This window comes from Myripristis murdjan, chromosome 4 (genome assembly GCF_902150065.1).
Source record: "Myripristis murdjan chromosome 4, fMyrMur1.1, whole genome shotgun sequence".
NCBI classification, from domain to species: Eukaryota; Metazoa; Chordata; class Actinopteri; order Holocentriformes; family Holocentridae; genus Myripristis; species Myripristis murdjan.
In genome coordinates this window covers 20937554-20951836 of record NC_043983.1, presented here as the reverse complement: position 1 = coordinate 20951836, position 14283 = coordinate 20937554, and the positions used below count along the sequence as shown (strand labels likewise).

The following is a 14283-nucleotide window of genomic DNA, read 5'->3' as shown; positions in this document are numbered from 1 at the left end:
CAACCCATTTGAATAACAAACGCAGAAAATTTTTCTCCTGCTTTGTGATATGGTGCAAATTTCTTTTAAATACAAGAGGAGAATTGTGTGATTTTGTGTTAAAAAAAAAAATACAGATAAGGTATGAAGAGTTATACTTCAGGTTACATTTTCAAAAAAAATACCACAGTTTCAATGCTTGTATTAACCCTCCTGTTATATTCAAATTTACTAACATCTTTTATGTTTGGGGTCAATTTGACCCCAGCAGTTTAAACCTCCACAAAATGATTATAATTAAAATTGTTACAAAAGTTTATGTGTCAAGTACTTTATGTTTCTTTGTTGACTACCTAAATAGCCCTTTAAATAAAACATAACTCCCCACCACCCCACTTATACATCCAGTATTCCTATTACACGACTATGGAAAAATATTCAAATCACCAAAAAATCTCACTGATTGACCTAAAATTGGAAATAGATATTAATTTTTGGTGTTTTAACAGCTTTATATTATTTCTAAGTACAGATTTTTGTTATTTATAACCGATGCGTACAAAGTGTGTACAGGACATTGAAAACGTATCATCATGTGAATTTCATGTTTACCTGCTAGTACCCATTATATTAGGAAAACTCATTAAATATGAAGCCAAAAAAAAAAAAAAGATGTTAATCATTTATTTAGAGACGTTAAACATTGGATGGGGTCAAATTGACCCCAAACATAATAGGATGGTAAATTGGAGTTCGCTTAATAAACAGGCCTGATCTGTAGAAACAGTTTATAAAACCACACAGTGCCACACAACATAATGAAATTTTAGAGTGCACTGAATTTGTGTTGTCATGTCCTCAGGGGCATGATGTCGGTGTCACGGTTAGAGCAACAGAGTAGTTGCCTTAGAGCGGCTAAGGTAGAATAATATTCTGTTTTTGTTTTTGTTTTGTTTTGTTTTGTTTTGTTTTGTTTTGTTTTTTGTTTGTTTTTTCATTTTTATTTTTTTTTTTTAATTTGTGGAGTTGCTGACAGCTCAGTAGAACTTGTTCTTCTCTAATCCTCCCCTTCATTTCCCCTACAACCTTTTAGTAATTTCATTTTCTTTCTGATTATAGGAGGTGAAATATTTCCAGTTCCCCGGAGAGCTGCTGATGAGAATGCTGAAGATGCTGATTCTACCCCTCGTCGTGTCCAGGTACAGTTGCCTGTCCCTTCCTTAACATCATCTTAACATGGGGCTTTGTCTCCACAGGGCAAGTGAAAGATGTTAAACCTTTAACAGGCTGATGAACAAATAGGTTTATGTCCATATGTCTGCTCTTTTCAGTGTGCACTATATTGGATCGAAGAGGTAATCAGTTTATAATCAGATTTGCAAAAAATACGAATGTGTGCTGTTTTGCAGGTATCTTAATGCTCTGTTTATGGCTGAGATTTTGCACAGTGTGTAACGAAGACAAACCCTTTAAGTAAACTTTGTGCAGGAACATTCCAGTGTGAATTCTTGGAAGAAATGGTGGCTTTTGATAGAGTCTTTAGAAGCAGGCTCCCAACTGTTTTTTTTTTTTTTTTTTTACATTTGGACTTTAAACCCATGTCATCTCAGAGCACGACCTTGTTTATCATGGTGACTCAGCATAAGTTTTTCCATCGCCACCCACGGGACACCTTTTGTTACCAAAGCTGAGGCAATGAATGTAATCTCAGATCATGTTAGAGCATCCAGTGCTTTTAACAATACCAGAATGAGTCTTACCTGAAATGGTCTTACATTGATAGAACCTACCTTGGTAGCAGTAAAATCAAAAGTATGTTGAACACTGCAAAAAGAATTTTACTGTTTTACTTTTACACACAGGAATTCGTTTGGAAAGAAAGCCTTTTTCCCATTTCTTTTTTCATGACATGAAAAATATCCATGTTCATTAACTCCTGCCTGCCTTGTGTTCAAAGACATTTGTAAACACACAACTATTTGTATTGGCTATGCTCTCTGTGGTATCTCAAAGAGTCTGTCATCACCCGTTTATCATTTACTGTCTGGAGCCATCGAACAACCACAAACTGTAGCCCAGTAACATTTTCAAAAACATTAATATCACAGCAGGAAAGACAGCTGGAGAGCTAAAAACATCGCTCTTCCTTATTGACTTCCTTATAGCTTTGGCAACAAATGCTGGTATTTCTGTTGCCAATAAAAAAATATGGAGAGAGAGGTCGTTGTTTCTACAGTGTGCAATGTTTTATCACATCAAGCATGCCTTTAGGGGAAGAGTCAGAAAGCTTCCCCCATGAACTATCCAAAATATTACACTGGTTACAATGAAATTTTAACAGCCTTTGAGGATGAAGTGAGGTCTTTGAGTTCATCACAAATAAAACAGCTTTTTTTATCATATGAATTGGCCCATTCCTGCCAGTATATAATGACCTCCCGTTGATCTTTGTGAGCGTGTTTTCTAATTTTCAGTATAAGCTGCTGCTTTCCACCCCGTAAAGAATTGGAGCAGGTCACCCTTGGTTTGATTGAATTGTTTATTTATTTTTATTCTTTTGTGTGTGTGATGTGCAGTGTCTGAGACATTTATGCTTGAGGGTTGGCATTTCCCAAAGGTTCATCAAACAAGACTCAGCAGTCTCTGAAATATAGAGTGTGACATGTTAGTGGCACCAAGATGGGCCAGTTGGTTGCATTTTGTAAAGCCAGATCTTGATATAAAACTACATTATTTCCCCTAGGATGCCTCAAAATCAGAACCCAGCAGTGTCAAAAACACTTAATATGAGGCTTAAGGCTTTGTTGCCCTGGTGATGGGCCAATCACAACTATGTACAAAATGCTAGACCCCAGTTTTACAATCCATCATAGATCCAAAATAAACTAGCAGGGGCTGAGAAATCACATGAGACAGACAGGTGAATAGACGGACGGATGGATGGGAGGATGGTCAGATGGACGGATGGGCTGATAGATGAACAAACTGACAAACAGCCAGAGCCCAGTCTGTGGTCCCTTATGTGGGATAACAATTCAGTTCAATTCTTTATTGTCATTATGTTGATATAAAATAATACAGCATAACAAAAAAGCAACACACAACTGACAGATACGAAGCAACACTGCAGGGCAAACATAGTACACAATCTGAGGCCAGTAGACATCAAATGTAAACAATGAAGCCATTTAGCCAGTCATGTTCAATGGTATTGAAAGTGATTGAGTATATGACAGTAGTATGTAATAATAGTCAGTATAATGTTATGCAAAGTTTTGTTTGAATTACATAATGTGAGCATTGGTGTATAAAGTGCAACATTTCAATAAAGCAGAAACTGCAGAATGTTGTGATAGGTAGGATGATTCAGTGTGTAGTGTGCGGGTGTGTGATGGGATCCAGCAGGATGTGCATGTTTGTACAGTCCAGTACCTCCTTCCAGATGGTAGGGGAGCAAACCAGCGGTGATTGGTGTGTGTGGGGGGTTGCTAGTGATGCAGTGGGATTTTCTTAGGCATTTTCTGTTGTAGATGCTGTCTATGGATTGCAGAGCAGTGCCAAGTGATTCCCTGGGCTGTTGTGACCATATATATCACAGCCTTGCAGTGAAACACTGCCATTCCAGTCTAATGCAGATGGTCAGTATGCAGCTGGCAAAGATCTGGGAGTTAGTATAAAGTTGGCAAGCTTCCTCACAAATACAGGCGCTGTTGTGCTGTCTTAATGAGGGAGAAGTTTTGGACATCCCATGAGAGTTCCCAGGAACTTGTGGATGGGTCTGTGATTTCCTGTTCATCTCCTGACCCAATTCAGCTCCTTTGTCTTGCTGATGTTTAAAGTTGTTTGCACACAAATATGTGAGGCGTTCCACCTCTATCTTCCAGGCTGTTTTACTTTTGTTTCTTATCAGGTGGATCACAGTAGTGTCATCAGCAAACTTGATGATAATATTTGTGTCTGGGGGAATGTTTTCTTTCTACTTTATTCTTAAGGTAACCTACATTCACTTACATTATGCAGAGAGAGAGAGCGAGAGAGAGAGAGATGCACATTTGGCTCGGGGTAGAGTCTTCAGACAGAGAGACAGGGCTTCCTTCTATATCACATGGATTACAGTTAACAAATATAACTGCATCTAGGCAACTGTCTCCTGTACAGATTCATTGAACTGAATCTCAAAGACACAGAAAAAAAAAAAATAGGAGTTATGAGTATGATGAGTCTGATATTGAACTTGGTTGTAGTCTAAAATAACAGGATAGTTCCATAGATAATGTCATATCTGATCACGTCTTTTGGTCAAAATTAAATGCTCTGCTTCTCATCAAATATATTGTTGCCTTTAGCCTGAATAGTCTTTTACCCAGTGTCAAATTCTGCTGTCATTTAGCTCTGCCAGTTGCCAGTTGCTCTGCCATATCAAAAGGTAACACTATTAAATTGTTAATTTATAAGTCATATGATGGTCCTTGTCATATGACTACGCAGCAGTAGTCAGTGGTTTAGTTTTAATGAGACACACATGCTTGTCTCAGATGGTAACAAATCATTTGTGGCTTGTTACCTGCCTCATTAACAAGTGATTACTTAACGTCTATAAAATGTCACAATTCAAATTACAATAAAAAATGGTGTTTTATAGACACAATTCAGAGGCTATATTTTCTTTATTTAGACAACATGGAGATATTTTTAGTTTTGTTTTTACATTTTTGCTTTTTACAAAAATCATCACTCTGTAAATGAAAATTTAAAGTTTAAAGCACTGTTACTAATTGCCTACTACCATAGTTTCTAGAAGTAACTAATTCTATATGACAAAAAAAAAAAAAAACAGTTTTTGAGGGACATTTCTGAAATTGTGTACCTTTCAACCAGTGCTTGGAGCCCAAAATGAAACACAACAACACTGTAATAAAGTAGCAAACATGCAACCATCGGTTTATGTCATCATTCACGTTCCACAACTTCAGCACATTAAGTAGACTTTGAGGCATTTCTGGATTTACTTAGTTCATACTTACAGATGTCACCAACTCTGTTGCCTACTTATGGATTGCTAAATAAGAAACATTCACTGTGTACTGCATGTGTAGGTAAATAAAAAAGTATATATGGATATAAGAATGTAAAAAGCCATTTGTATTGAGAGTATTTAAAAAATGAAAACATAGCTATGGTATACAATACTGTAACTACATTGTCAAAACACCTTTCATCAGTCTATCCTCGCTTTTCCCTCTTTCAGTTTAATGTCAGGGCTGGCAGCCCTAGATGCCAAGTGTTCCAGTCGGCTGGGTCTGATCACAGTGTCCTATTACTTGTGGACAACCTTTGTGGCTGTGGTAGTGGGTATCATCATGGTCTCCATTATCCACCCCGGTGGTGCAGCCCAGAAGGAGGACTCTGAGGACAGCGGAAAACCTATCATGAGTTCTGCTGATGCTTTGCTAGACCTCATCCGGTAAGACCACCTGCACAGTTATTGCTGTAATCCTGCTTGCTATCCATGATAAACAAGACCCTTGAATCAGGCTGTGTCCCAGATTATTTTTAAACAGGTAATAGTTCAGCCTCAACGTAATGAGCCAAATCTTGATTTGTCCCTGCCAATGAATTATAGACCTACCACTAAGTTACTCTTTATCTCAAAAAAAGGGTAACTGGCATTGTGGTTGCTGAATAGCTTGTTAATGTATGAAATGTTTCGTAAGTTTGTGGCTGGTTTCTGTCAATCTGTACTGGTAATTAGGTGTCATCACCCACTGCTGTGTCATGTGGTGCACCTCAGGGCTCACTCCTGGGTCCTATTCTTTTTCTCTTTACACATGCTTCAACTAAGACAGATAATCAGTTGTTTTTAGGGCACACACTCATTTTCAGTGGTGCCAAGATACAAAGGATAAATAAACTGGAGTTGAGAGGGTTGCAGCTATTGTAGTACTGTCCTCAGAAGAAGTGTACACTTCAAGTTTGATCTTCAGAAGGCTGTGTCACTGTGGGCTTTTTCAGGTGTGGAAAGTGAAATCTGAAGAGAATGAGAGCTAGACAGGGGGAGATGGCTAGAGCAGGGATTCACAAACATTTCTATGTTAGGACACATAGGTAAAAGTACTATTTATCCCACCAATTATTTTGTGAGGTAAACCAGAGTTGTCAAAAAAGTAGTTAAATTGTCGGTATCCATCATCGCTGTGAATTCCGTATTTGAACTGTACAGTTGTTGTCTTACATTCAATATGAGCAAATCATTTAAAATGTTTACGGTATTATGTGTTGGACAGTCCATGTCATTTAAATTTCTAGTGAATCTAATGTTACCACAGGCCAACTTTTCCAGGCAAAGAACATATCATCAGGTCCTTGACAGGCTACAAAGCCACAATCCATATATGAATCACTCTGCTTTCTAAGTGGTGCTGTTGGTTTCAAAAATGTGTCTATGTCAGATACCTAATTGGTTGCTACCATTCTACAGTTTGTCTGTTTTAGGGTGCTAAATGGATGTAGAAATTGTCTACATTGCATGAATCAAAATGTTCAGAGACCAGTGGGGAGCACAGAATCTTCCTATGGCAATCCTGTTACTCTCACTCTCACATGCTTAGCATGCCACCAGTGAAAGAAGAAAAAGAAAAACATGTCAGCTCTTCCTGTTTGTGAGTGAGGAAAAACTTCCAAACATGTCTTTCCAAACAGGTTACGGCCTCTTCTATTATTACTTGTTCTACCTAGAATGTTCCAGTTTACAAAGCCATAATGGAAGTGATACGGGTTGGCATTTTGGTGACACAATATATCACGCACTACTTGACTCTTACTCATACCTAATCTAATTTATGTTATGAATACAGCGACCAAACATTTTTAAAAACATCTGAAGGTAAACAGATACAATCATACAGTAGCATCAAACCTGAATGAGAGCCAGATAGCTATGCAAAGACCCACTCAAAAATTTTGTAGGTCAGAAGGAGCTAGAGCTAGAGTTATCACCAGCTGACACTGGTGATAATAGGCACAGGCCATCAGCTGAAAGTAAACCAGGAATGTCTCAAGGTCCTTCTGAAATTCAAAAAAGTTAGAAAAAAAAGTAACAAGATTTGGATAAATGTGAATTTTTTGTATTTAGCTTAAATAGTGGGGGGGAAAAACTGTTTGTTTTATTAATTTTATTTTGTATATTTGACAGGGACAGAGCACATTAATTCAACAGCAGGTGAAAGCCAAGCCCAGATTCACTCTTGTTGTGGAATGAGCTTCGGCCTCTTGATGTTTCGCCTTGCGATATTTCCTTTTTTTTCCGCTGTTGTAATTTTCATCAATTCCTATTAGACATTGTGCTATTGATTTGGCAAAGCACACTGTTCTTGGCTAGGAGCTACATACCTGCTGCCCAAAGGCCGACGCCCAAAGGCCGACGCCCAAAAGAGTCCAGAGTCTTGAAAATCCAGGAAGAGGGCAGGGTCTCTGCAGATAGACATGCCATCACACACTTCTAGTGGGTCATAAGTTATGATTGAGAGGGATTATTTTTGTATGTATTCATTGATTGTTTTCTGGGAAAATCCTGCTCATTCTGTCTCAAAGTAGGTTTGCTCCTTTCAAATATGGGAAATTGCTTGATTTTTCATAGTACAACAGAAGCACACTTACTTTAAGGTCATACTCACTTGCGGTGTTCATAATGCACTGCTATTTCTTTTCTAAGCCTTATAGGTTCTGTGCTAGTGGAGTGCTCAACACTTCTCATCCTTGCTCAAGCAATTTTTTTTCATGCTATTAGAGAAACAGCAGGAACATCCAGCCTCATGCCAATTATGAAATGGCACACAGTTGTGAAGGTATCTAGACTGGAACAGTAGGTGGCCTTTCGAATAGATTACTTTAACTCTGTGAGGGTTTTGTGTTAGCAAGTGCATATCTCTCCTTAACATAACTATTATTCAGAACATACAAACACATAATATTAGCAGCAGTTCATGTACTTTTTGTGGACATCAAGTCCAGGTCCATTTCAAAATGTTCCACTGTCCAGTCCAGACTGAGTCATTACTGCACAGTTGAATCCAAGTCCAGTCATGTTTCTTGAGTTTTGCATGTCAGTACTTCTACACTGCCTCACAGTGACTCATGCATCCGGTGATCCTGAATTAACCTCTAAAAATGCAATTTATCTTTGAAGGTTTAGTTCAGTCTGAAGAGACTCCATGGTTTGCAGTGAAGTACACTTTTGGTCTCCTCCTTGTGTTGATGGTGGTTGTGGCTCCGTTCTTCTCAGCACATTCCTGACAAGAGGTTTCTGGACGACCTTTTGTTGATAATATTAATAATTTTATTGATAATATAAGTACATCTTTATGTGAATATTGAGTGGTATGATACCTACACCTAGCTGGCCACATAATTTATTGCTGGATAAGTTATGGTTATGGTTATGGTTAAGACACTCAGTCAACTTAAGTTAAGATTAGGGAACTCAGCTTAGTTTAAGGGCAGGTTAAGGATTTGGATGCTCATGGTTGAATAAAAACAGCATGCTTAAAATGAAAATGAAAAATTCCTTGCATGTCAGTCTGCTGCCTATATCAGTGAGCTGCACCTCCTGTTTCACTCAAATCATAGAATATCATATGATAGGGTGCATGGCTTTTTGTATACCTATAACTTCCATTTCTCATTATGATTTTGGTATGTGATTTAACACAAGCAATCCAGTACTCCTATAAGGTTGCTCAGTGCAGTGAGAGCCTGACTGGGTGGGTTTCGGTCTTTGGCGGAGCTCCAGGGATGTCGTCTGTGTTAGCCTAGCCACTTGGATGTTATCTTTGGAACTTGCTGACCATGACTCAGAGCCATCTCGTTTAATTTCCTCCAGATTTGTGGTGAAGTTGGATTTTATCTAACTGAATAAATGATCCATACTGATTAAATTCTTACAACATTATTTATAGATGACAGCATACCTTTTTACATGCCAGTATCCCAAAATTAGTGTAAATGAATTGATTTGAAACATGTGCCATGTAATTTCACATTTATTTAGTTTTAGAGTTTTTTTTTTTTTTGTTTGTTTTTTTTCGGAAAGGATATTCTGTAAAGCATTTTGGGGTGACACTTGATATTTTTGTGATAGCAAGGCTTCAAAATTGTTGAAGATCCTTTCATTAAATGAGAAAATACTGAGTCACTACTGTTATTGCAGATGAATGTGATACAGATGGAGATCAGAATGAAGTAATAATGGTAATGAGCTCAAATACATTGCAACTTGTGCATAACATTGTTCCAAATGGAGACCTTAACATGTAATCCAAGTTTTCTATAGATTATCTAACCGTGGAATTCAGATCTTGTTATGTGACTGGTTGGTTTTGTGAAAGCTTTTCTTTTTCTTTCTTCTTGTTTTTCTTCTTATTTTTTTAAATAGCAGTATGGATTGAGCGTTCACCCTTTCATGAGTCTTTTCCTTTGTATTACAGCAACATGTTTCCCTCTAATCTGGTTCAGGCCACATTTCAACAGGTAAGACTTTTCATATCACACACTTTTGATCAACACATCGCAGCACAATGGTATTATTTATGATCTGGCAAGGCTTTTTAATAACTCAGTCCAATCACTGATCTCTTCCCTGGCGAAAGTATCGAACGAGTAGCGAGTCCATTGTGAAAGCCAAGCCTACTGTGGGTCAGAGCCAATCAGAGTCCACCACACGGCGAGCACTCATCTACGGTATCCAGGATGATAACGGGACAGACATCCAGAACTTTGCCCTTGACCTGACGCCTCCCCCAGATGTCCTCATTCGCACGCGGCCAGGAACAAGTGATGGAATGAACGTACTTGGAATTGTCATCTTTTCAGCCACAATGGGTAAAAATCATTTTAATATTCAGAGTATTATGCCCACTGAAATCTGTAGTTAGTAGTTTAAAATGTGGCATAAATTAAATTACTGGATCAATGCTTCCAAATAATTTTTTACTCACATACAGATACAGCTCTTGATGATCTTCCTCAGATACACCTGACAAAGACGTCATATCTGTTTTGAGATTAGAAAATAAATTAGGAAACATCAGTCCAGTCTCTTTTCAGGGACAATTTCCCTTTTATCAGTCCACCTGATACATATTGGATATGTGCTCAAATAAATTACATCTCTGTCATTAGAGTAAGACCTGTATCATCATTTCATATTTTCAGGTATTATGCTGGGAAGGATGGGGCCAAATGGCAGTGCCTTGGTGAATTTCTGTCAGAGCTTGAATGAGGCTGTTCTTAAAATCGTGGCCATTGTTATTTGGTAATGTTTTATTTATATACCGTATATGCACTTTTTTTCCACCCTACATCTTTACCCCAGCGTTAACCCTTGCCTAACCTTAGTCCTGTCTAGTCTGCGGTTTGATAGATCTATCACAGTACTGCACTGAATACTGATTGGAAAATGTGCATCCTATAATGCTTTGCTTTGCATTTGTTGACCCCTGGCTGAGACCTAAACATAAACCTAAAGAGGAGAAAGCATTCATAACAGTCTGCACCCGCCACTGCTCCCTGTGACCTTTGCTTGTGCCTGTCCTGCCAGGTACTTCCCATTTGGCATTGTGTTCCTGGTGGCTGGGAAGATCCTGGAGATGAGTGATCCATCAGCCATGGGAAAGAAGCTTGGCTTCTATGCTGTTACTGTGGTGTTTGGTCTGGTGTTGCATGGCCTCTTTATCCTCCCCGCCATGTACTTCTTCATTACCAAGAAGAGCCCCATTGTTTATATACGGGGAATCCTGCAAGCCCTGCTCATCGCCCTGGCAACCTCCTCTAGGTAACAGAAAATGACTGCACACTGATTTAGCTTTCATTTACATTCATACATTTTCTTATGATTAACAATGAAAAGCGAATGCACAGGCATAGCGTGTTTAAACAAGAGGGAAAAAAAGGGAAAGAGATACTCTTGTTTTCAAAAATTGGCTATGTTAATTGTTGGATTATGTAACGATATGTGTTCCATTTCGCAAAACATGATTTTTTCTTTTTCATCATGTGTTACAATATGAGATTATTCTGATTAGAAAATATTTAATTCCAGAGTTAAAATGCCACACGTCTTTCCCTCTTACTGGAACAGGGCTGTAATAACACTCAAAGGGAGGTGAGGAGATCAGAAAACATCTGGTGTGAGCGGGAAATGATGAGAGGAGGAAAATAACACACATTTGATGTCGCTGGCCTGGCCCCTATCCATTTGTGTGCGTGTGTATGTGTGTGTGTGTGTGTGTGTGTGTGTGTATGTGCAATTTTCCATTTGTACTGGATCATGTGACAGATAAGGCAGTGCATAACTTGTGGTGAAGTGGTGTGAGTGAGTTGGAGAGTTTGAGCCAAGGCATGCTCTCATTGTTCCTCTGTATAATGAAACATTTACTTAACTTCCACCTGCCTTTATACTGAATGTCCTCTGTAGTGTTACTGCTAATAATAATGCAGCTGTAGCCATGACCTTCTCAGCAGTTCCTCTACAATGACAAACCACAGACAGATACTGCTCCACTGCCATTTCCTTTGAATGTTTTGACTTCTTTCTGTTGCCCTCTGTGTATTTTGTTGACCAAATCACTGATTTCAACAAAAATACAAATCCCGAGGATGTATAAAACAAGGATCCCATGCATTTTATAGCTTCTTTAAAAAAGATGTAGAACTTCATACAGGCCAAGTTCTATATTTTAGATGTTTTGCTTTATATGATATTATTGGCCTTAGATTAAATTAATCATTGGGTGCCAAACATTACCAGTTACATCACTATGTTACGTCACGTCACGTCACGTCACGTCACGTCACGTCACGTCACGTTACATTGTGTTGTGACACCCTGATGATGGCAAACGGACGAAACATGTTGGTGATCTAAATAAATAATATACTTCATATGGATAGGTGTGTACAGCCTTCCTATATTTAATGTCATAACTTTGACTTGATGGTTGGCACTTTATTTTGGGTGTGTGCTTAGAACTGAACTATTTGCCTTCTCTATCTTCCCCAGCTCTGCCACATTGCCTATCACCTTCAAGTGCCTCTTAGAGAACAACCACATTGACCGCCGCATCATCCGTTTTGTGCTCCCCGTGGGCGCCACCATCAATATGGATGGCACCGCCCTCTATGAAGCCGTGGCAGCGATATTCATCGCCCAGGTTAATAATTATGAACTGGACTTTGGCCAGATCATCACCATCAGGTTAGTAATAAGCGGATAACTGGTTGGTGCAACTGCAACCTGCCATCTGTGCTTCTAAGCATTTTAACGTGCTAAAGATATGATGAAGCTTTCCCTTCAAAATGGTATAATCAAACCTGACGAATCCCAACCCCTTGGGCCTTGACATTCAGCCTTTCAATTTAATGACTAAGACTTCTACCTTTTTTTTTGCCCACACACATAAAGGTGAAATAAATTTTAAAAATATTATTTGTTTGTTATTTACCACAGGTACCTCAAGTTCAATAAATCTTTTACATTGAGTAGGCTTAACTTTTTCTTGTGCTTTGATGGAGTTAGTCACAAAAACCTTTGGAGTTGTGTCCCCTTTCATAAAGCAGCACATATTGAATCAAAGTAAAGTCCAGAAATCCATGTGATAGATATTTTGAGGAATGAATGATGGATTTGTTCCCTTGTGTTAAGAATGCATGGTCTAGAAAACAGTATTGTTTAAAGAGATATAATTTCTCTTAACTGCATGATCTATTATGAGGGCAAGGTGATCAACACCATTGTTTTGCCCAGAACAAATAAAAGAACTGTGTTTCATCCCAGTGGTCGTCCAGCTCCCCTGTATGTGTTCTCCTGTATAAATGTCCATAATAAAGCAACTGTAGATTGAAAAAGGCCCGCTAATCTCTCTCTTAAAAGAGCCATGTGACCTCATTAAACCGCCATCTCCCAGTCACGCCACTGCTGTGTGTGTTTCTGACCCCAACCCCCCACTCTGTGGTGAATCGCGTGATCCTACTGTGTCAACCCCCATTCAACCTCTGGATCTCCATCTCCACCATTTCAGCAGAGCTATATACACTACTCACAAAAAGTTAGGGATATTTGGCTTTTGGGAGAAATTTATGGAAAATGGAAAATGTTCACGCTACAGTGATATTATATCATGAAAGTAGGGCATTTAAGTAGAAGCATACACTGGTGATTTCCTCATCTCAAACAATTTCTTGAAACAAAAGCCAACAACAGTGGTGGATATACCACAACAAAAAATGTCAGTGTCAATAACTTGTCATGTGCCTTTGAGCATCAATTACAGCTTGACAACGACGTCTCATGCTGTTCACAAGTCGAGTTATTGTCTGCTGAGGCATGGCATCCCACTCTTCGACATTGAGGTTCTGGTGTACAGAGCTCCGAGCCTCTACACGGCGACTCAGCTGATCCCATAGGTTTTCTATGGGATGCAGGTCTGGAGAAAGTGCAGGCCACTCCATTTGAGGTACCCCAGTCTCCAGCAGCCGTTCCCTAATGATACGACCTCAATGAGCTGGAGCATCAAACACCTGATGTGAATTTTGCCGTTAAACTCCTTGTTAGAGAACAGCCACTTGTGCAAAAAGTACTGAAACACTGAACAGTTGGACATGTGCATTCAAAAGTTTACAGAAGGTCACATTAAGTTCACCTGTAAAGGTTATAATGCATTTTAGGTTCATCCTGAAATTTCACCCAAAAGCCGAATATCCCTAACTTTTTGTGAGTAGTGTATATATATAAACATACATCATACATACATACATACATAATTTCGTTATACAGTTTTCTGTTAAAATGACAAATAAAGGCATTCTGATACATACGTACATACATAAAAAAAATAGATTAAAAAATTCCCCACTCACCCAGTTGGACAGTCTTGAGTCTCCTTCAGGCTCAACTCCTCTACCAGAGGCCTGGGAGGGATCTGCACAGTATCTCAGATGTTGTTCCTGGAATCTGCTGGAGCCACGCTCCCAGTTTGGAGGTCACAGCCCCAAGAGATTACCACCGGCACCACTGCTGCCTTCACTCCCCATGTCTTCTCTAGCTCTTCTCTCAGTTCTTGATATTGTTCAAGCTCCTTGTGTTCCTTCTCTCTGATGTTGCTGTGGCTCAGGATCACCATGTCTATCACTACTGCCTTCTTCTGCTGTTTGTCAACCACCATGATGTCCGGTTGATTAGCCACCACCGGCTCTCAGCCACTTTTGGAGGTATCTTCCATTTTGACCCTAGGACTTCCCGCCCCAGTTCGG

At 39.1% G+C, this 14283-nt stretch overlaps 1 protein-coding gene across 1 annotated transcript in view; it reads left to right on the top strand.

Annotated features, from left to right (window-relative positions):
- slc1a7b (solute carrier family 1 member 7b) overlaps positions 1-14283 on the top strand; it is a 35665-nt gene that overhangs the window by 16930 nt on the left and 4452 nt on the right. The window contains exons 2-8 of the mRNA XM_030050406.1: positions 1099-1178; positions 5228-5443; positions 9462-9504; positions 9624-9855; positions 10189-10288; positions 10574-10807; positions 12035-12229. Of these exons, the coding sequence (XP_029906266.1) occupies positions 1099-1178; positions 5228-5443; positions 9462-9504; positions 9624-9855; positions 10189-10288; positions 10574-10807; positions 12035-12229 (1100 nt within the window). The remainder of the gene's footprint in view (positions 1-1098; positions 1179-5227; positions 5444-9461; positions 9505-9623; positions 9856-10188; positions 10289-10573; positions 10808-12034; positions 12230-14283) is intronic.